Below are 22624 nucleotides of genomic sequence, written 5' to 3'. Positions count from 1 at the left end.
ACGGTGCTTGCATAAAAGATAAGTTTTGCAAGGCTATTATTTGAGAAGCCATAATAAATATTATACTATTTTCAAGGTGGGCAGCCACTCTAGGGTATTTGATTTTAAATATAATGGTTACTTCTTAAGAGGCTATTTCAATAATAATATAAGCATAGACGGGATTTCAGTCTTTTCTACTTTTGTAGTTGCTAAACTTTTATTGTGTCCCCTGCTGTTTGTAGATATTACTGCCATTTTCATTTACCATATATATATAGCCTCTCTATTTTTTGTTGGTTTAACAAAAGGGGTCACCACCTAGTAAGACTCTAGGTTATTTAGAGAGACTCATATCTTTTTCAAAGGCCTTAATATCAGACTTTTCATTCTAAACTCTTTTCTTATAAATTGTGCTGTTTTTTTTTTTTTTCTTTAATCTGCAGCAGCCACCTCAGTACTTTATTTCTGGAAAGATAATGAAACCCTGATTTTTTAGCAAACTGGTATTTAATAAAACTATGGATTGCTTGATTTCTGCTGAACATTCCTTAGGCCAACCTATTGCTTTGCCTTTAATCAGCGCCAGCTGCTCATCAAGGGAAGTGGCAATTCCATTTTTTTTTTGGTAAATGGTCCTCTTTGTTTCCGTAAGATGAAGACTTTCAGGACAAAACGCAGGCGGCTTCAGTTACTACTGCCGAACAAGCTGGCGTGTTTCACCCATGTCATTCCAGATCACGGCGGATGGCGGTCATACTCAGAAAAGGACCTGCCCTCCCACCCCCCCAAAAAAAAAAACATTTGAAGGACTATTAAAATCCCGCAGTAGCTTTTTGCTGATTTTCATAGCCCGAGATTTTTTTTCTGCGAGCATACCAAAAGAATTAGCAAAATGTATTACTAGGGCACGGCAACTCCAGCACAGACCAAAAATATCTAAAGTGTGCTAATTAAATGGCAATGATTTTGTTTAGTCAGGTAGCTTTAAGTAAAATGCACCCTTTCGCTATTTCTCTGTTACAAGAGGGAAAAGTTATTACAGTATTATGAATAAATATTCCAGATCAGTACAGCCTGCAGACGAGATATTTAGAAGTCGGACACTGTTGCAGCAGGGACTTCTTTAGGACCTGATCTAGTTACAAGGGGGGAAAAAAAGAAAATGCTCAATTGATCCTGCGCCATGGCAGTCTGTTTTAGAAAGTTTTCTAAGAAACTTCTTTGTTAGAGTTTGTAAGACTGGAGATGAGGTTTAATTGAGGGATTTGTGCTGAATGTTCTTTGGCTTTGAGCCTCAGTGCTGCAATGCTGGACGTTTTTCTTTCAGCTGCTGCCAGATCGGTGAAGGCGGTCAGAGTAGGGTCTGACGCAGGTCCCGGAGCTTTCATCAATACCGAGGCCGTTGTCATGAGAGGATTTAAAGCGCTGAGAAACCTATAAGAAAGCAAGCATCAGCATTCCTAAAGACAGAGGATCATTTTAAACAGAATCTTATTTGGAGGTTGTTAGCTTCCCTAGGCATAGCGCTGAAATGAGTGGCACAGTGCTGATCTAAGCTCTGCTTTCTTCCCGTTTTGCTTTGCTCATCATCCTGGCATGCATAGGACTAGAGGCCAATTTCAAACACAGGACCTTCTGCAATAAAGATTTTTTTTTTCTTCCATCAACAGAGAATGGGGGGAAAAGTCCTTTTTGAGGAAGACCCAGAATGATTCAAGTATCATGTGCTAAAAAAAAAAAAAAAAAAAAAGAATATGGCTGTAGAAAAGAGTACACATGCGCTACCTCCTAGGATTTTGCACGTCAAGAGCTCGGAAAAAGGACACTGTCACAAACACATACAACTATCCAAGGGCAAAGAATTACGGTCGCCCATGTTAGTCTGCTTGAAAATTTAAAACTAAAGGATCATACTTGTTTTTACTGGGACTTAACTTAATACATCTGTGATTAGTTTTCTAGAGCTCTGTAGGTTATTTTTACACTAGAGAAGGTCAATCATACTGCTGTCTTAAGGCAAGTGTGTCTCCTACAGACATATCCGAAACTGCCATGAATGTTTGCCACCCACCTCTGTATTTTATTCACTTTACAGCATTTCCCTATTCATACTCAATTCTGCCCATACAGCTGCAGTACCCATAGGCAGAAAATCATGTACGCTGTTTAGCCTATAAGAACTCAAATGTCATAAAACAAAAAAAGGACAGTCAGGATTATAAAAACTGGGAAATGTATATGTGATAAGTAAACCAGCGCTATTGGACATACTTAAACTGCCTCCTTAAAAAAAAAGAAAAAAAGATTCTGAAAAAGCATTTGCTATCTCTAAGAAGGATGGGAGTATAAATAAAAAACAAAAGGACTGGCTGCACGCACAGGGGTTGAATTTCACGCCACAGTGCAAGAAAGGCAACACATCTGACCCTGAATGCTAAGCCATCAGAAAGACTTTCAGCATTAGACCAGCAGCCAAAACAAGAAATGGACAGTTAGTGCCCATTGCAAAAAATGGAATCAGGTAACAAGTAAGATCAGGGCTGAAAATGTAGCTCCTCACTGCAAAGCTGTGTGTAATTTTTAAGCAAGCACAAAATATCTGGATTCTCAAAACAAAATATACGCACAGCGCTTGCATTTTGAACGTTGGTTGTACATGCATGCAAATAAAGTTACATGCGTGCTTAGCAAGCTTTATGTGAGTAACTTTTTGAAATGTAAATTCTGCACTTAAACATTTTTTTTTTAACACTATGGGGTAGATTTTAAGAACTTTCGCGCTACCTGGCACGCACACATGGACGCCTGATTTTATAACATGTGCGCGCAGTGCAACTATACGATTGCCCTCTCTCTTTCAGTGGTGTTGACTGGTATGTGGCACTCACAGCACCTAGTAAGAGATTCTCCAACCAAATTTGTCAATAGGGAGGGCCACTGATACAGGTGAGGAAGCGTCGTTATGTACTGACGAAGTATACCTAAAAAGCACAATCCTCCCCTCCAATTCCCCCCCCCCCCCCCCAAAAATTAAGAGCGTCTGAAAAAGTTATTTACACGTACCTTCCAAAGTAGGGACTCAGAACGGGGTTTCTGAAGAAGGACGTCCAAGTGAGGTTACCAAGGCCAAGAGAGCCCAAGGCTGCGGGGCCGAAGGTTGGGGCAACAGGTGGCATGGTCACCGCAGACAATGGCACTGACCGCCATGCAGGGTCCAGCAGAGGAGGGTGGCTTAATGGAACATCCAAATACAGACCCAGAGGCGGCGGCAAGGACATTCCAGGAAGGTTACCCAGTATTTCGGTTTTCTCACGTTTCCTCCACTTTGCTCTTCGGTTCTGAAACCAAACCTTTAACAGTAAAAAAGTAAAAATGGTTGCTTTCAGGAACTTGGTATTCTTGGATTTTATACACAATGCATCTTTCAGTTTGTTTTGATATTATTGGTTGGGGGTGGGGGGTTTGCAAGTTTGAACATCATTTTCTTTGGGAGTCGCTTCACCATATGGATTTGTCGCCTGCTGTTTTCCCTCTTTGAGTTAGCTTTGCATTGCCCAAATTGGATGCCTCGCTGGTGGGCCAAAATGAAATGCAAGTGACCTGCTGACATTACAACTGCCCACCACTAGATTCAGCATTGCATCAGGTTAATCCAACATTAATTTGGTGTGTTAAGGGGGGCCATGCCTAGTGGTGCCTGGTCTGTTGTACAGGACTTGGACATTATTTACAAGTTTAACAAAGGACACCCTCTACTAGAGATGTGCAAAGCCCGAACCTTTTGGTTCGGGCTTCGTTTTCGGCCCACCGCGGGAAATTTTGTGTTTCTTGCGGTTTGGGCCTTTGAAATTCAGGGGACCTGAATTTCAGGTTAATAACACTAACGGGAGTTAGTGCGCGCTAACATTTTAACATTAGCGCGCACTAATGGGAGTTAGTGTACACTAACCCAAAAACCGAATTTTCCCAAAATTTCTGGAAAATTTGATTCGGTTTTCGGGTTCTCCGAAGCAGGACGAATTTCGTCCTAAACGATTGCACATCCATACCCTCTACTCCCACAAAATAATGCCCTTCTTTTACTCATTGTTAATACAACTCATATTACCCAACATCTTATTTATTTAATGTAGCTACTTTCATGGATTAAAAACTTCCATTCCTAGGTGATCAAAAAATACAAATAGCACATATCACTATATTGTTGCTAATCAGGTGTATCCGATTTACAGTTAAAACTTATTTGTGACTAGCTGAGAAATCTTACACAATAGCTATTCCAAATGTGTAAACTGCAGGACTGCAAAAGTACACACAGCAAGAAGTAATACTCACCCTTCATCAATTATACTGCTAAGATACTGTACCGCAGACCAGTATCACAAATTAACTCTTGTGGAATCAGGGCAGGATTTAGAATAGGCAGTACGGCACAATTCTTTTGAAAGAATTTCTACAGGTAAAAAGAGTGCATGTACTCACAGGAAAGCTGCCCCCGTCATGCAGGGAATAGGGGAGGTGCCAGGGATGGGTGGGTTAGTACAGACCTCGTAAAAAGGGCACGCAGGGATTTATTTCATTTTCAAATCCTTGCATGTCTTTTATCCCCCTGTGTATGTCGCACCAGCACCTGATGAAGTAAGCAGGATAAAAGGCCAATGGCCTTTTGAAAACTGGTTTGCAGGCCCTGGACTTTAAAAAAAAACCCAAACCAAACAAACGAAAAACCCATTTCCCTCTATATTTATAGATGACTTCTCTGTCAGAGGAGTTTCCCCCTGGAGAGTAGAGCATGCAGGGCAGGGAAGAAGGATTCCTCTCAGAATGCCCCTGCTCAGGTTTTCCTCTCTCCCCATCTGGGTCCTCCACAAGGCCACTTCCTGCCTGCTTCCTCAGCTCCCATAGCAGCAACAGTAAGGAAAAAAAAAAAAGAAAATTCAGTGTGGGCCCTCTAAGGTGTGCGCTCTCAGGACTGGCCCCCTCTTCCCTCATGGGCTTCCTGTTACCATGGAAACCAATGCAAAGAGCAGGGCCTCAGAGTTTCAGCTCACAGGCTCCAAGGTGAATTTTCTTCCTATTGCTGCTGCAGGTGCCAGCCCAGCCAAATGTTTTTTTTTTCCAGCTCCATGAGAGTGGCAGGACCAGATAGCAGCTTAGTGCCTTCCAAATTTCGCATCATAGGCATTTTCCCATTTTGCCTATACTAAACTCCAGGTCCACATTGAAAGAAAATCAGATTGCTTTATGCAGTGAGTTCACTGCCTCTGTTCACTGTGGGGCAGATTTTCAAAGCCTACGCGTGGAAATCCAGGTGGATTTACACGCGTAGGAGGGGTTACGCTTGCCAAGCCTATTTTGCATAGGCCCGGCGACGCACACAAGCCCCGGGACGAATGTAAGTCCTGGGGCTTGAAAAAAATGGGTGGGGCGTGGGCGGGGCGGTCCGTGGGTGGGCCATAGCCAGAAGCCTCTCCACTGCCGCTGGGCCTGGGAATTGCACGCCGGCAGGCGTAAATAACAAAAAAAAGATGTGTGTGGGTGGGGAATGGAAGGAAAGGTCCCTCCGAGGCGGCTCCGATTTCGGAGCAACCTCGGAGGGAACGGGGAAAGCCATTGGGGCTCCCCTAGGGCTTGGCGCACACAAGGTGCACCTCCTTGCGCGCACCGACCCAGGATTTTATAACATGCGTGTGGCTGTGCTCGCATGTTAGAAAATCGGGCATAGATTTGAGCGCGCCGGGTTGCACGCACAAATCTATGCCCGTGCATAGATATTAAAATCCGGCCCTGTGTGCGAAGTAACTTATTATTATCATTCCTGTTTCTCCCACTGATACTTTTTGTGCTGATGGGCAAGTCATTTCACCCTCTGCTGCCTTGGGTACAAACTTAAGGGCTAATTTTCAAAGCCCTATGTGCAGCAAATAGGGGCGATACACGTGTGGCTGGGCTGCACGAGCGCTGAGCGCATCTTCAGAGGCCCGCAGTCAGGCACGTATCTCCTGGTACGCGCATTGTGAAGGAGTTTTTTTTTTAAAAAGGCGAGTCGGGACAGCACCATTAGGCAGAGTCCCGCATGTGCGCCAGGATCAGACCGGCCCGCGTAACCTGCTGCTGCTATGGACCGTGGGTAAGTCTAAAACCAAAAAATTCTAGGGTAGTGGGGTTTTAGAGATCTGAGCTAGCTGGGTAAAAGAGAGTCAGGTTAGGTAGGGGGTTTAGGAAGTCCATTCCTTTACTGAAAGCGGACTGGGAGGAAACTGGGGGAAAAGGGCATATTGCATCGCTATGCGCATCTACTAAAATCCCCCAACTTACGTGCCCGAGATGGCACTCGTGCGCTCGGGTAGGCGATTATATAACATGTGCGCGTTATAAAACTGGCATGTCCATGTGCGTACACCGGCAACTGCGCGCAGGTCTTAAAATCTACCTTTTAGAGTGTAAGCCTTCTGGGGTAGGAAGATTCCTACTGAAACCTGAATGGAACTTGCCTTGGCTCAGGTTTGGAAAAGAGGCAATTAATTATTTTGGGCATATTACTGCTTTTCTTGTATGTCTAAAATAGTGCTCAAACGGTACAGTTTCCCTTATAGGCTGCGGTCCAAAAGAATTGGAAAGAGCACTGAACATCAACAGGAAAGACGATGGCTCGGGCATGTCCAAGTTCATTTGCACTGGGCTCAGTTCTGCAAAATTCCTGAGTCAGATAAATGGCTACGTGAAGTGTCTGGAGATATCCGAACCATGGCTGTTCATTTATGTTGTAAATTAAAAAAAAAAAAAAAAAAAAGACGTTCAGCTCTGCCCTCTGTAGAATTAATCCTGTGCACAATTTCTTCCCTGCCAAAGGAGCCTTGCTGAGGAGTCATGGAAAATTAACTCCGGTACAAATAGGTGTCAAGTGAAGACAACCTCGGTGACACTTAGTGATTCTGCTGGTCCCTTTGCACTCCCTCCACCAATACAGCAAATCCTTTACATGTAAAGTAAATACATTAAAATAATAATAAAAAAAAATCCCTTTCGTATGACATGATCTACTTAGTCAACTGTATCTTGAATTTTCAAATCCTGAAGGACTACAAATAAACGCTGAACTCTAGCCCTTGACAAATAACGGCAAGCGTTCGAAAAATGAAACCATGTCGGGCATGTTGACAACCTTTGGCTTCAGCGATTTCACTAAGTTAAGTCACATGAACTGCACCAAGTATTATTGCAAATGAAAAAGATTTTAAAAAATTGACCCAGTATTTGGGATGTTGACCGATGATTAAGTATAAGGCCAATCATCTAGCAAACCTGCTTACAGGATGAAGCCTATTATGACTGGTCAAAATCAATCTTAAGCGTCTATGTCATAATATTATAGTACTTGTGGTATTCTGATTTTGGTAGTATGATCTTACTCAGACCATTTAAAAAAAGACAATGATTGTTATAGCGAGTTCTTGTTTCTTTAATAGAGTTAGAAGACTATCAGTACAATTTAGTATAATTTACCTAATCGAGTATGTATGATGGGAAGGCATTGCAAACCCAATACTATTGTCATGATGTACAACAGCACATCATGGCAATATAGTTATATATATATATATATATAACAGGACTGTATTAGGGGACTTGATTTCTCTTGATCATTTTAGTGTCATTTTCCGATCATGCTTGAATTAAGCCCCTCAAATGGTGATGCCCCCGATTATGGTTTTAAGAATGAGAGTCACGATCTTTTTTGCCCCCCTCAGATTTAAAATGTCAATTTTATAAGCAGAATCGGCTCCAGTTAAAATCATGTTAGAAAATTGCTGAAATGTTTAGTCTCCTTTTCCTTCATTTTTTGAGGACAATTTTCAAAACCCAATTCTGCAAGAAATGGAGGTGGGCGGGGGGGATCGCTCAAATTTGCCCCCCCCCCATCCCATAGGTAAAGTGATGCACTGTGCGTAACATTATTTGCACTTAGAGGCAGCGTTCACGCTTACGTTTTTATCTCCAAACATACACGTGTAAATTTGTCTGTACAAAGAGCAGGAGCAAATCTGTGCACACACTTTCTCCTGGACAATTTTCAAAGGGAAGTTTTCATTTTGAAAATTGAAGCAATGTCCATGGGGGGAAAACGAATTGCAGACTTTGCACTTGTGCACTCAGTCTGAAAATGACCCTCTGTTTTCCAAATGTATGGAATGCTAGAAGGAATTATGTAAAAAAAGGGATCTGTGTGTCTGTGGATGACATAACTCCGAAGGAGGAATGGAAAACTACCAAATTTGGCAGACCAGGAAGAAAATGTGAATCTCTCAGACAAATCTGAAAACCAGAAACAGCGAGTCGGTATTTTCAGAGAACAAGCCCTCCATAGAAAGCAATGGGGATTTTGGGAAAAAGGCCTGCCTGCGGAATCTTGTGACCATTGCAATACAAAAAAAGCACCCCCCCCCCGCCGCCCCTCCAATAGCAGCTTAAAGCAAGAAAAACAGACAAAATTAAAAACAAACAACAACAACAACAAAACAGATTCTGAAGGGCACACTAGTCTCAAAGCAACTCTCCCCCCCCATTAGCACCCCCTTATGACACTCTCTCTCACAAAATTGTGCCTTCCAAGCTGCTCTCCCTCCCCCACCCCCAGCTGCCCCCTTGCATCATGACCGCAACCCCTGGAAGACACTGAAGCACAGCACGTACTCCGTATCTAACGTAAGAACCCCCACTACCCTCTTGTACAAGAAAAGGATTCCTGAAGCCGTGCATGCCTCTGCATGTTTTCCCCCGCATGCGAAATAATTTCAAAACAGCATCAGCTGAAATGCTGTATGCATATGGCAAGTAGGTTTAAAACACCTGCAGCAAAAGAAAAAAAAAAAAAGGTGACTGTACAGTACACACTGAGCATATCAAGTTTAATTATGGCCTAGAAGGTTGTAAGTCTGACTTGCCACAGAGTTTCTTTGTGCTGCTGTTAGAGATCTAAAGACCACTTGCTAAAAAAGATTACAAGCCTGCATACTTCAATTTGCAGTTGCACTAATTACTTTAAAAGTGAATCCATTATTGAAAATGGCTCCCCTGCCTACTGAATCGGTCAGTAATTAGTTGATGTTTCTGCTCTTCCAAGATGCTGTAAAGTTAACTTTTTAAATCTGTTTACTTTTTCGCTCCCTCCCCCCACACATTGCCCAAATTTCCATGCAGCTAAGATGCAGAAGCCTGATCAGAAAAGTGCTTACCCAGCCAAGGAAGGAAAGAAGGGAGCCGGCCCAGCATCATGCAGAAGACAGCAGCTGGGGCCAAAATATAGAATTTGGCACAGAGGGCCAGGATTTCAGTCCTTGGACAAAAGTATCACCAGAAAAGTAGAACTTAGGTGCTCTGTGTGTGCTTTACCCATTAAGATAAGTTTAAGGCTATAACTGGAATACAAGTAATTTAAAAATTATGATGAAAGCAAACCCAGATGTGAGATTGTTTTTTTCTTTTGCAAGACATTTGAGAATTTTGTCCATGCATAATTATTTAAGATGGTTCTTTTGTTAGGTGATATGCACATTTAAAAAGGGTATGCCTCACAGTTTTGCCGGAGAAAATATTTTAATGAAACTTAATCCAATTGCAGGTTGCATTGGCTTTTATAAAAATCTTTTTTTTTTTTTTTTTAATAAAAAAAGGGAGCAATTTGCCAGCTAGATTAGCAAAACAAAGATTATGCATTTGTCTTAAACTTCCATTCTTATGACATCTCAGAGCCATGAAAAGGTTCACACATTCCATATGAACATTTTCCTGTTCTTTTAACCAAAAAAAATAAAAAAGAGAGAGAGAGAGATGAACTCATTCATACATTTATTTGTCGATCCTTATCTCAGGTGTCTTCCTGTAGAAACAAACAATCATAGGCTGAAATGCATTCAAACATGAGAACAGCAGCAAGATAACCACAGTTTCCAGCAAAAAGCTATGTGGAATAGGCAAGTTTTGGATCTTGGATGTCTGATGGCAGCTTATTCCATAGAAAAGGGGCAAGAACTGAACAAGTCCAAACCCAGAGAAAGCACTTTGGGTATGGAATGTAGGAAGTGTCCGGTCAGTTGAGGCGAACAGAGATAATCTGAAATGCCACAGCAGGAGACAGCAGAGAGAGGCGGGAGGAGCTAAGCCATGAATTCATAAGACAAAGAATTTTGAATAGACAGTGGTACTAAAAGGGAGCCAGTGCAGACAAACTGGAAGAGGAAAAACACGCAGGCACCAGGGGATGATGGAAGAGAAGACAAGTGGTCGAAATCTGTATGATTGGAAGGAGGCGAACGGAAGAGAGCCAGAAAGACCAGTGAGCAAGCAGTTACGATTGTGTTTGCAAGAAATGAAAAGGTGCGTGAAGACGTGTGCGACAGGCACTGAAAATGGGAGGAATGATGTAAAGCTGGTAGCTAAGAGATGCACAGAAACCGGGAGACCGGACAGGATCAAAAGATGATACCCATATTCTGGGCCAAGCCTGAAAACAGGGGAGGGTGTGATGACGCTAGAAAGAAACCTCTGAGAGGGACAAGAATGTGGCCTTATAGAGAAAAGACAAAAGGACTTCTGGTTTGGATGCATTCAACATGAGTACATGCAATCACATCCACGACACAAACAGAAGATGGGAAGGGGAAGGCGAGATATTGCGGAGTATTATTTGTCAAATAATGATATGTGCACCCATGGGAGGAAATGGGGGAACACCAAGCCCAAGAAGATAGAGAGAAAGGAGCAGCCCCAGTGCTTAGTGCCTATAATACAATACAAGCAGTTAGTGGTGAGGGACTGGAGAGCAAAAGAAAAAAAACAAAAAAAAGAGCTATGGACCAGGACACTAAAGAAGAGGCGAACAAGGTAAGTGGAAAACCAAACTATATGCACCCAGGGATAAAGGCAATGGAGAATAGTGTGGTCCATAATATAAAACTCAGCAGACAAGTCTAGGAGAATAAGATCAGCAAAGGAGCCAGCAAGTCAAGATTTCAGAAGGTGGCCAAACAGGTGGGGTGGAACAGGTTCAGTAGACAGATAAGTGCACGTCAAACTGAACAGGATCAAGAGCAGAAGGTGCAAGTAATACACAAGCAGCAAACATTTTTTCAGTGGACCGGAAACTCTTAGCACATGAGGTCATGGAATAAGGTTTCAAGGGGGTCAACACCAAGAGTAATTAGAAAACATTTCCTCACAGAAAGGGTGAGGACTGCATGCAAAAGCCTGCTAACGAAGGAGATGAAAAATAAACAGTTAATCACGCTATCTGGATACAAACAGGCAGCCAGAGATGAGATATTACAAAAAAAATACATTTGGAGTTTCACATACCTACTTTGAAACCCCTAAAAAAAAAAAACCTTCACAGGTCCCTTCACGGTCACAGGTCTTGCAAACCTCACTGAAACGTTCACCCCGGTTCTTACATGATTGGAGGATTAATAGTTGTGCAAAGCTTTAGATTTTTTGCAAGTTAAAAACTGTTGCTCTTTGTAATTACATACATTTGTTTATTGATAATCATGTGCAGTCCTCAAAACTCTAGTTTCTAAATGTGTTGGGTGTTAATTTATTGCCAAGGTCTGACATTCATTGTTGCCCAGACTTATGTCTGGGGATGTAGTCTTCAGTAATCCCTACATCATGATTGGATTTTTAAATCATTACTTTAAAAAAACAAAAGAAACAGCACACAAAATTTTACATACACTGACAGGTAAATTTTCAGAACCCAGAGGGGTAGATTTGAAAACCCCTGCGTGCGTAAATCCTCCTGGATTTACGCGCGCAGGGCACTCACGCACCGGCGCGCTATTTTGCATAGGCTGCCGGTACGCGCAAAGCCCTGGGACGCAAGTAAGTCCCGGGGCTTCCTAAAAGGGGCAGGAGGGGGCATGGCGACGGTTCGGTGGCGTAGCTTGCCCAACAAAGGTGGGGGGGGATTTAGGTAAGGCTGGGGGGTGGGGTAGATAGGGGAAGGGGGGGGGACGCGGAGGGAACGGAGGGAACGGAGGCAGGCTGCGCGGCTCGGCGCGTGCAGGCTGCCGATTTTGCGCAGCCTTGCGCGCGCCGACCCCGGATTTTATAAGATACGCACGCTACGTGCGTATCTTATAAAATCTGGTGTACTTTTGTTTGCGCCGGTGGAGCGAACAAAAGTACGCGCGCGTCTATTTTTTGAAGATCTACCTCAGAGTGCGCAAATACTGGGAGATATGCGCGTGGCTGGGCCAGGCGCACGCTGAGCGCATTTCCGAAACAGCCCAGCTACACGTGTATTTCCCAGTATGCGTGGAAGTGCTGGGCTCTGTTAAAGGGGCGAGCCGGAGGCTGGCCGGGACAGTGCCATTAGGCGCTGACCTGGGGAAGCATCCGCCAGCAGCTGGCCGGCGCGCAGAACTTACTACTGCTAGAAGGAACAGGTACGTTTTTAAACAAAAAAAATGCAGGTAGATAGGGTAGGTTTAGGGGTCGGGAGGAAAGGAGAAAAGGGAGGAAGGTTAGGTAGGGGGAAAGGGAACTGGGATAGGGAACGTTGCTGTGCGTGCTTTAAAAAATTCCCCCGACTGAGTCACGCCGATACAAAATCGGCATGCATGTGTGCAGGGTAACGTGTGCATGTAATAAAAATCGGCACATCTTTGAAAATCTACTCTTAAGTTTTTTTTAAACTACATGCATACTACTTTTAGTAAATAGATTAATTTACATTAAACTGTATATTAACGTTTGAAGGTAATGCAAAAGATTCTCATCAATTATAAATTTGGTAAAAACAAAATCATTTTCTTATGATATATATATCTTATACAAGTATTAAATAAATGTCTGGAACAGTATGAAGGGATATATTTTCATAGGCTTAGGTGCCTTTTATGCTTGTAACAGTGTGAACCTGCTTAGGTGAATAGATTTTTAGCTGCATGGAAACATGCGCTCATAACCTTTGGCTATGTGGAAAAGAGATGTTCCGGTGGGGGGGAAGGAGGGTGTGTTTGGAAACTATGCTCATACATTTCATTAAAAAAATACATGCTCATGGCAGGTATGCTGCTAATGTGCCTAACTTAGGCCATCATTCTGAAATCTGTTACGTGTATGCGTGTACTTTTAGCTGCAGATATTCAAACACAAAATATCCTGGTACCTTGGCTTTGAAAGTTGACTTGGTTTGTGTGCGCTTAGAAGTCTGCGCATATCTTTGCAGATAAGTGTTCACACCCTCCAGAAAAAAAAAAGGTCTTACCAATTGGAAAATCTAGAAAAAACATTGCATTTTGCAAATTTTCCAAAGTTTTCAACTACCATTGAATTATGTTTAAAAAAAGATCTAAAATGCTAAAAATGTTTCCTCTGAAAGACATGCACCCACTCCAAGGACCTATTTTCCTCTTCCTAAATGAAGATCTAACAGTGAATGAGGAGCGAGAAGCAGCTCGATATTGGCAGACAGCTTTAACATGTCAGATCTCATAGAAATCTCTTGTGCAGCGCTCCTTGTTACTTGCGTTCTGCAACTGGACAGGGACTACTGGAAAATTTTCATAGTAAAAAAAATAAAAATTATGGACAGAAAATAAATTTTCCTGATTTATGTAAGGAAACTCAACTTAAACATCCTGAGTTTCTGGCCCTGAAGGCACAGGTTGTCGTTTTGGTGGCCGATTTTTCCTTAATCTTATGTTCACACAGAAACCTAAGTACCCAGGAGTCAGGTTTTTTTTTTCTTTGACCCTGACCAACTTAAGGGGGTTGTTGCTGGAGTATCACAAGGTCCCCCCTACTTGTAGTTAATCCAGCTGAGGGGCTTACAGAATGTGTAGAGGAATAGAAAATATTCTGCCTGCCGTGTACATTTTCCCCTGTTGTTCTTTGAGGCCTCCCCTCCAACTTTCTTTATGGAGATTTGAGATAAAGTGTTATATTTTCTGATTACATGACACACATAAGCCTTACATTTATTGCTATCCTGGTTTCCATGTCAGGATTGTACGTTTTGACAGCAAAATACATGAAGTTTATCAAGAACAGAACAGAAAGTAGGGCTCTAGAGTGATATGCCAGACCATCTCCTGCTAATCAGATGTGACTGGTGCTAAGGGTTCAGATGCCTTCAGTGGCTGATTACATCACAAACCAAGCCCACCCAACGCAGTTAAAGTTAGATGTTAATTTAGCATCATTTTAAACAAAATAGCATTCAAAAGAGTCTCAAATGCTGCAGTGTAAAGATATTTGTCCTGTTCCATTCTTTCTCTCATGCTGCCAAATAAAGGTATTTGGGCTGGATCTGTTCTATGAAGTCTTACTCCTGTGAACAATTTTTTATGTAGTTCTGAATTTTGCAGTAAATAAACAAAATGCATAGGGACCGATTTGTCAAGATCTTTTCCCCCCCAAAGATAGAATGGGAGAAAATCTTTATTGAATTAGGTCCGTAATAGTTTTTCAATAGAGAGAGATTTCATTCTCGCTGTTAACTCTTAACTAGAGGAGTTTCCATAATTAAGTTGTGGCTTTATCACCAAGTAACACAAATCCCCTCTCCTTTCGCTTGTGATCAGTGACTATATAACCTGAGTGCACACATTATTGTGAGGCTCACGGCCACAGGCCAAGAGCTTTAAGCAGCTAAGACCTGTGTAGGTGATTGCACTACCTGGAAACAGTTATTTCACTTACAAAATGCCCAATTGTATATATGAAAGAAAGCCTGAATGATTTGAACCTAGAAAAAAAAATTTACAAGTTGGATAATTTCTTAAAAGGTTTGCCACCTAAATGGAAAAATAGCAGCAATGCAGACAACAAATGAAATGGAATCATTACAAAGCTGCAGACTGGGAGGGAACTGGGGAAGGTCCCGATGCGTCGCCTCACATAATTGCAAAAGTAGACCCCCCCCCTTGTGCACGACGTCCTGGCATTTTATAACATGCGTGCGCCAGCGCGCGCACACGTTATAAAATCGCATGTCCATGTGGGCACGCCCGGTAGCGCATGCACATGGACGCGCCTGCGTAGGTTTTGAAAATCTACCCCACAGTCTCTCATTCTTTGCACATTCTTTTTTAAAAGTTCTGAACTTGCAGTTCAACTCCTCTTGGAAGGGAGGCAAGATGCTGAACCCTTGATGTTAGCCCAGTCCTTCTATATGACTGTGCTCACCTTAGAGAGGTGCAGGCACCTCTGTAGAAGCAGCTGCTTCACAGAAGGGGATTAATGCTTCTTGTAACGTGCAGTGGAAAGTTGGTGGAGGAAGGTGCATTGTGAGATATGTAAAAACTATTATCGTTGTAAAGTGGTGTGATATTTATGTTATGTGATTTATTTGTTTTTATGGATGTACTGAAATGTTACCCACATTGAACAAATTAGAATTTGCAGATAACATGATTTTTAAATAAATAAGACAGGCCGTGCAGATTGCTAATGTAAGGTTACAGCACAGAGTCCAGGGGCAGTAAGGTTCCCACTTCATACACTGTGATCATCTCAAGGACAAAACTAAACTGACTACGGGACTCATTAGATTCACTACAACAATTTAGCAAGTCGTTTGGAAAGTTGTATCTGAATGAATTCTTCATAAAAAAGCAGGGTATTTTAAGAACATAAATTTACATGCCACTACTGACCTGTACTCGAGCTTCTGTCAAATCCAGGCGCATTGCCAGTTCCTCTCTACAGGAGAAGAGAACATCTTTTACCATGATGTCCTTGGGTACCAAACAGATTGAAGATTTCTTAAATTCACTTAAAAACAAAGAATAGCATATAGGCACAACTAGAGGAGACTACTAAATATGTGCACATAGAGTCCTGGAACTATCAGACATACAAGGTCCATGCGTTTAGATCTTTTCCAGAAATCCCAAGAATTCTATCAAATGAATTACCATGGTTTAATAAAAGCTCTAAAATATATATACAGTTTGAAAACACCCCCCCCCACCACATTTCCCACCTTCTCTCAAGTCTGTACTGAATATTTATTCCTGCTGTTGCAATTCTAATTCTGATAAATTTGTATATCACCTTAAAAAATACAATTTGCAATTTATTGATAGTGTTAAACGTATCTTGTACAGTGGGGCACGATCAGGTACTGGCATGCTGCACTCAGGCACGGGATGGCAGAGATTTTGAAAAGAAGCTTGCCATGGAAGCAAAAACCCATAACTTTTTCAGGTAAATTTGAGGTAAAAAGCCTGCAAGGGAGTCAGTTGGGACCATTAGATGATCAAGGGGTAAAAGGTGCACTTAGGAATGACAAAGCCATAGCAGACAGACTAAATTAATTCTTTGTTTCGGTACTCACTGAGGAAGATGTAAGAGATATACCCATGCCAGAAATGATATTTAAAGGTGATGATTCAGAGGAACTGAAACAAATCTCAGTGAACCTTGAAGATGTACTAGGGCAAATTGACAAAATAAAGAGTAGTAAATCACTTGGGCCAGATGGTATGCATCCCAGAATGCTGAAAGAACTGAGAAATGAAATTGTGGACCTGCTATTGGAAATTTGTAAACTATCAGTAACATTGTCTGGTGGGTTGCCAATGTAATGCATGGATGAGACGATGGTGCAAGGAAGAGGGATTCAGCTTTGTAAGGAACTGGGGAACCTTTTGGGGAAGGGGGAGTCTCTTCCAAAGGGATGGGCTCCACATTAACCAGGATGGAACCAGACTGCTGGTGCTAACCTTTAAAAAGGAGATAGAAAAGCTTTTAAACTAGAACAAAGGGGAAAGCCAACAGTCGCTCGCAGCGCATGGTTCGGAGGGAGGTATCTTCAAAGGATACTAATGACGCATTAGAGTTAGGGAATCCCAACAGAGAAGTTCCAATAATAAGAAAAGTAGTCCAAGAGCCTATAATTAAAAACTCACCTGAGCTAAAAGATTCCAATATATCCCTGTCAACTGAAAAGCAGAATGTAAATACAAACAAAAAACACACTTTGAGATGTTTGTATGCTAATGCCAGAAGTCTAAGAAGTAAGATGGGAGAATTAGAGTGTATAGCAGTGAATGATGACATAGACTTAATTGTCATCTCAGAGACATGGTGGAAAGAAGATAACCAATAGGATAGTGCTATACAGGGGGTACAAATTATATCACAATGACAGAGAGGCGCATATTGGTGGCGGGGTAGTGCTTTTTGTCCAGGATGGCATAGAGTTCAACAAGATAAAGATCCTGCATGAGACTTAATGCACAATAAAATCTTTATGGGTAGAAATCCCTTGTGTGTTGGGGAAGAGAATTGTGATAGTATACTACTGTCCACCTGGCCAAAATGGTGAGATGGACAGAGAAATGCTAAGAGAAAAAAGGTAAGCTAACCAAAGTGTTAGAGCAGTAATAATGGAAGATTTCAATTACCCCAATATTGACTGGGTAAGTGAAACATCAGGGCATGCTAAACAGATAAAGTTCCTGGATTGAATAAAAGAAAATGTTATGGAGCAATTGGTACAGGAACCAATGAGAGAGGGAGCAACTTTAGATCTAATTCTTAGTGGAGCACAGGATTTGGTGAGAGAGAGGTAACGATGGAAGAGCCGCTCGGCAATAGTGATCATAATATGATCGAATTTGAATTAATGACTGGAAGGGGGACTGTAAGTAAATCCACGGCTCTAGTGCTAAACTTTCAAAAGGGAAAGTTTGATAAAATGAGAAAAATAGAAAAAACTGAAAGGCACATCTACAAAGGTAAAAGGTGTGCCACTGGCATGGACATTGTTAAAAAAACACCATTTTAGAAGCACCGACCAGATGTATTCTACGCATTAAGAAAGGTGGAAGGAAGGCAAAACAATTACTGGCATGGTTAAAAGATGAGGTGAAAGAGGTTATTTTAGCCAAAAGATCTTCATTAAAAACTGGAAGAAGGATCCATCAGAAGAAAACAGGATAAAGCATAAGCATTGGCAAGTTAAATGTAAGACATTGATAAGACAGGCTAAGATAGAATTTGAAAAGAAGTTGGCCATAGAGACAAAAAACTCACAATAAAAACTTTTCAAAAAATATATCTTATGTTTCTTCTTATCCGAAGCAGAAAGCCTGCGAGGGAGTCGGTTGGACCATTGGATGATCAAGGGGTTAAAGGGGCACTTAGAGAAGATAAGGACATCCGGGAAAGATTAAACTATTTCTTTGCTTCAGTGTTTACTGAAGAGGATGTTGGAGAGATACCCATTCTGGAGAAGGTTTTCATGGGTGATGATTCAGATCAACTGAACCAAATCACGGTAAACCTGGAATATATAGTAAATCACCTGGACCGGATGGTATACACCCCAGGGTTCTGAAAGAACTAAAAAATGAAATTTCAGATCTATTTCAATTAATTTGTAACCTATCATTAAAATCATCCGATGTACCTGAAGACTGGTTGATGGCCATTGTAACCCTATATTTAAAAAGGGATCCAGGGGTGATCCGGGAATCTACAGTCCAGTGAGCCTGACTTCAGTGCCGGGAAAAATTGTGGAAACTGTTATAAAGAATAAAATCACAAAACATTTAGATAGACATAGTCTGAAGGGACACAGCCAGCATGGATTTACCCAAGGGATGTCTTGCTTCACAAATCTACATTTTTTTTGAAGGGGTGAATAAACATGTGGACAAAGGTGAACCAGTAGATTTGGTATATTTGGATTTTCAGAAGGCGTTCAACAAAGTCCTGCATGAGAGGCCTGTAAGAAAACTAAAAAGTCATGAGATAGGAGGAAATGTCCTTTTGTGGATTGCAAATTGGTTAAAAGACAGGAAACAGAGAGTAGGATTAAATGGTCAGTTTTCACACTGGAAAAAGGTAAACAGTGGAGTGCCTCAGGGATCTGTATTTGGACCAGTGCTTTTTAATATATTTATAAATGATTTGGAAAGGGGTACAACCAGTGAGGTGATCAAATTTGCGGATGACACTAAATTATGCAGAGTATTTAAATCTCAAGCAGATTGTGATAAATTGCAGGAGGACCTTGCAAGACTGAAAGCTTGGGCTTCCAAATAGTAGATGAAATTTAACGTGGACAAGTGCAAAGTGATGCATATAGGGAAAAATAATCCTTGCTGTAGTTACACAATATTAGGTTCTATCTTAGGAGTTACCACCCAGGAAAGAGATCTAGGCGTCATAGTGGTAATACATTGAAATAATCAGCTCAGTGTGCTGTGGCGATCAAAAAAGCAAACAGAATGTTAGGAATTATTAGGAAGAGAATGGGAAATAAAACAGAAGATGTCATAATGCCTCTGTATTGCTCCATGTTGACAGTGCACCTTGAATTCTGTGTACAAAATTGTGAAAAGACTTGAACAAGTTAATGTAAATCAGTTATTTACTCTCTCAGATAATAGGACCAGGGGGCACTCCATGAAGTTAGCAAGTAGCTAATTTAAAACAAATTGAAGAAAATTCTTTTTCACTCAGCTCATAGTTAAGCTCTGGAATTCACTGCCAAAGGATGTGGTTATAGCAGTTAGTGTAACTGGGTTTAAAAAAGATTTGGATAAGCTCCTAGGGGAAAAATCCATAAACTATTACGGTAATTAATAAGCAATAGTACCTTGTGATTTATCTAATGTTTAGATACTTGCCAGGTACTTATGACTTGGATTGGCCACTCCTGGAAGCAGGATACTGGGCTTGATGGCCCCTTGGTCTGACCCAGTATGGCATATCTTATGTTATGTTCTTATACTTCGGGCTTCTGATTTTTAATTTTAACCACAACAAACCCCAATGTTAAAAAAAAAGTAATTTATTGGATAAACACCAGAAAAATACACCTCCCCCAGTACTCTCACCCACTCCCTTGCCTGCCTTTGATCCTCCACTCTTTGTGCCTTTTTCATGCCAATGACTTTGCTGCACAAATGTATGTATCTGATTGAACTGGAAAAAAACTATCCAGAAGTAGTAACCTGCACTGCAAAAACTCTCTGATAAACACTGATCTTTTTCTACTCTCAAAGAACACCTAACCAGGTGGAAAATGGACATGCAAGTATATAAGCTCCAACTATACTTCATATGTGAAGGCACTCAAAAATACGAGCATCTACAGCTTACAGATCATTTGTTGCCCAATCTTCTCATAGCCCTTTATGGAATCAAGAACATTTAATAAGTCTGTTAGGTAAAATAAATGCAGATATAACATACAAGTTATCACAAGGAGAAATTTTTCAATAAATATTAATATTTCTGACAAACTGGAGAAAATACTGTTAAAAAACCCCTACAATTTCTACTACAGAGACCTAATTTAGTTTTTTCTTAGAGATAGGGACAGAGAAAAACACTTTTGATATTCAGATTCAGGGTATTTTAAATACAACCAACTGTTTTTCTTCTTTTCTTTGGTGAATACTGAAGAACAATGGCAAAAAACATAAAACACAAAACAACCCACTCTCCCAAATCATTCCACACCAGGTCTTTAAACAGATTTTTCCTGTCAACATTAATCTCCCCAAACTTACCATAACCAGTGTTCAGAGTCCTTCTTAACTTAGAAACTATCAATAGAGAACTTGATTTTCTTGGTTTTCCTAAATTAAGTTTCATCTTGTGAGGGTCTTGTGATCTAAAAGCAACCCACAAGCTGCCACCCCATACATTTTAGGGAATCCGGAGATACCCATTCGACTGTTTATGTAAACTCAAGAGCCAACTGGTCCTTGTTGTTGGGGGTGTCACTCCCTACTTTTGGTTAAATGTTACTAATCTGTGCCCACCCGATGCCACCCTACTCCAGCACTGCACTCATCCTAGCCAGTGTGGTTATGCACTGCAGCGGTTTCAGGGCTGGTCGCCCAACCTCCCTCTCTAATAAATCAGTCGGTGTGATTTTTACAGCTAGAAACCCAGTCTTATGAGAATGATCACCTGTCCAAAATGTATTTTAAGTAACCCCTTGGGACCTGTCCCGGGGCAATCTAGAGAGAGAGAGAGGTGAATGCGTTCCCTGTAGTTCACCGGACTGCAGGCATTAAAAGCACAGAAGGCTGGAGGGGGAACTGCGCCATAGAAAACCACAAACTAAACTATGCCCGTAAGGCTCATTCACTCTGCGGGGGCCTTAACCAAGAGTTAGCAGAGAGTGAAGCGCAGGACCTGCTGAAGACGTCCGGATAGTGGGACTTGCGGAAGGCCCGCTCCAGCTCCTCCAGCTGGAAGTTGCTGAAGGTGGTGCGGTATCTGCGCTGCTTCCTCTTCAGGGACCCGGCCGGCTCGGAGGAGCCCCCAGCCGGCCGCCTCGGGCCCTTCTCCCTCCCGCTCGCCTCGGGCCCGTCCGCTTCGCTCTCCCGCTCCCACTTCACGTCCTCCTCCTCCTCCTCCGGCCCCGCCGACTGCCCGCTCTCCCCGGCCGGACTGGGGGCGGTTGCAGGCTCAGGCGGCGGAGAGCCTTCAGCATCCCCGGAGTCCTTCTCAGCTTCCAGACCTGGGAGAGAGAGTCACACAAACACACACACAACACAAGAAGAAAAAAAGAAGGGGCGAAATAAGGAGCCAACCGGCAAGAGGAGTCCTGCAAACAAAATATATGCCATGCACGGTTCTGCTGACTTAAAACCGAAAGCATGCGCGACCTTCCCTCGCGCGCCGGCAGCCCCGAAGGCGCACAGAAATTCTGGGTTTTGCCTTCCGCGCTTCCCACCCCCCACCCCCCTGTCAGTTGCCGCTGCCTCCAAGCGGTGCTTTCAGCTTGCAGGATGCTCCCGGCCGGGGCCGTTCCGCGCGCACACGCTCTCTCGCTCCCTCTGTTAGGTCACAAAGCCGCCGCCGAGTCCCGAGACGGAGCAGCGGTGCGCTTGCATGCAGGGAATGTCCACGAGCGCATCCCGCCAACTCCAGTTCTCTCTCCCCCCCCCGCAAGAGTTGTCTTTAAGAAAAGTTAGCAGAGCTTCGGCGAAGCACCGGACGCCCTCAGAGCGCCGAGCTGGACGCTTACCCTGCCGCCGCCGCCGCCTCCTCCCCCCGGGGGAGCCGCGAAGCTCGTCGCCCCTGCCTCCGCTGCCCAGGATGCTGTCTATGAAGTAGGAGGTGAGCAGGTGCAGAGGGCCGGCGGGCTGCCCCGGGATCGGTGTCTGCATGGCCGGCCCGCCCACCCGAGCGCTGCTGCCCGAGCTCTCCGTCTCGAGGGATTTTTATTGGCCCGTTTGGCGCCTCTCTCGGAGCCCCCGTTATTAGCATTGCATTAGCCGGATGGCGTCAGGGACGGGGGGTGGGGACTGGCGGCAGCACTTGACAACCTCTGTAGAGACAGGTAAGGGGCGAGCCCGCCGGGCTGCGCTCCTTATTCTTACTTGGCTCGTTCAGTTGAACGGATGGACCTGCCGTGCTCTAGGAGGGCACGGGGTAATTCTGCTCTGGGTTAGGGCAGAGAACCCCCCCCCCCCCCCCACGTCGCACTTTTTCTGCCTCCCCTCCGATTTCACTGCACCCTAAAATTCTGAATTTTAATGGCATAGATAATGCCACTGTCATCTGTAGAAAGAATACGACTGATCCCCCCGCTGAGTTCGATTTTTCGGTTTTATTGCTGCCTGACTTTTTATATTGGCCATTTTTTTTTCCTAATTAT

General features: G+C 42.8%; 1 protein-coding gene across 1 annotated transcript; it reads right to left on the bottom strand.

Annotated features, from left to right (window-relative positions):
• Window positions 1-344: 344 nt before the first annotated feature.
• LOC115094485 (aristaless-related homeobox protein-like) lies at window positions 345-22133 on the bottom strand. The gene is made up of 5 exons (XM_029607583.1): window positions 21992-22133; window positions 21154-21481; window positions 15645-15690; window positions 3046-3332; window positions 345-1416 (listed from the first exon to the last, which is right to left on the bottom strand). The coding sequence occupies exons 1-5, from the start codon at window positions 22131-22133 to the stop codon at window positions 1191-1193; spliced, it is 1029 nt and encodes a 342-aa protein (XP_029463443.1). The 3' UTR covers window positions 345-1190.
• Window positions 22134-22624: the final 491 nt, after the last annotated feature.

This window comes from Rhinatrema bivittatum, chromosome 6 (assembly GCF_901001135.1).
Source record: "Rhinatrema bivittatum chromosome 6, aRhiBiv1.1, whole genome shotgun sequence".
NCBI classification, from domain to species: Eukaryota; Metazoa; Chordata; class Amphibia; order Gymnophiona; family Rhinatrematidae; genus Rhinatrema; species Rhinatrema bivittatum.
This window is presented reverse-complemented; position numbering and strand designations above follow the sequence as displayed.

Excerpts from the sequence above, each read along its gene's own strand:
- LOC115094485 (XM_029607583.1), bottom strand. The coding sequence starts at position 22,133 with ATGCAGACACCGATCCCGGGGCAGCCCGCCGGCCCTCTGCACCTGCTC. Across the intron at positions 21,482-21,991 it reads GAGGCGGCGGCGGCGGCAGG|GTCTGGAAGCTGAGAAGGAC; the intron begins GTAAGCGTCCAG and ends TCTCTCTCCCAG. Across the intron at positions 15,691-21,153 it reads TATCCGGACGTCTTCAGCAG|AGAGGAACTGGCAATGCGCC; the intron begins GTCCTGCGCTTC and ends CTTCTCCTGTAG.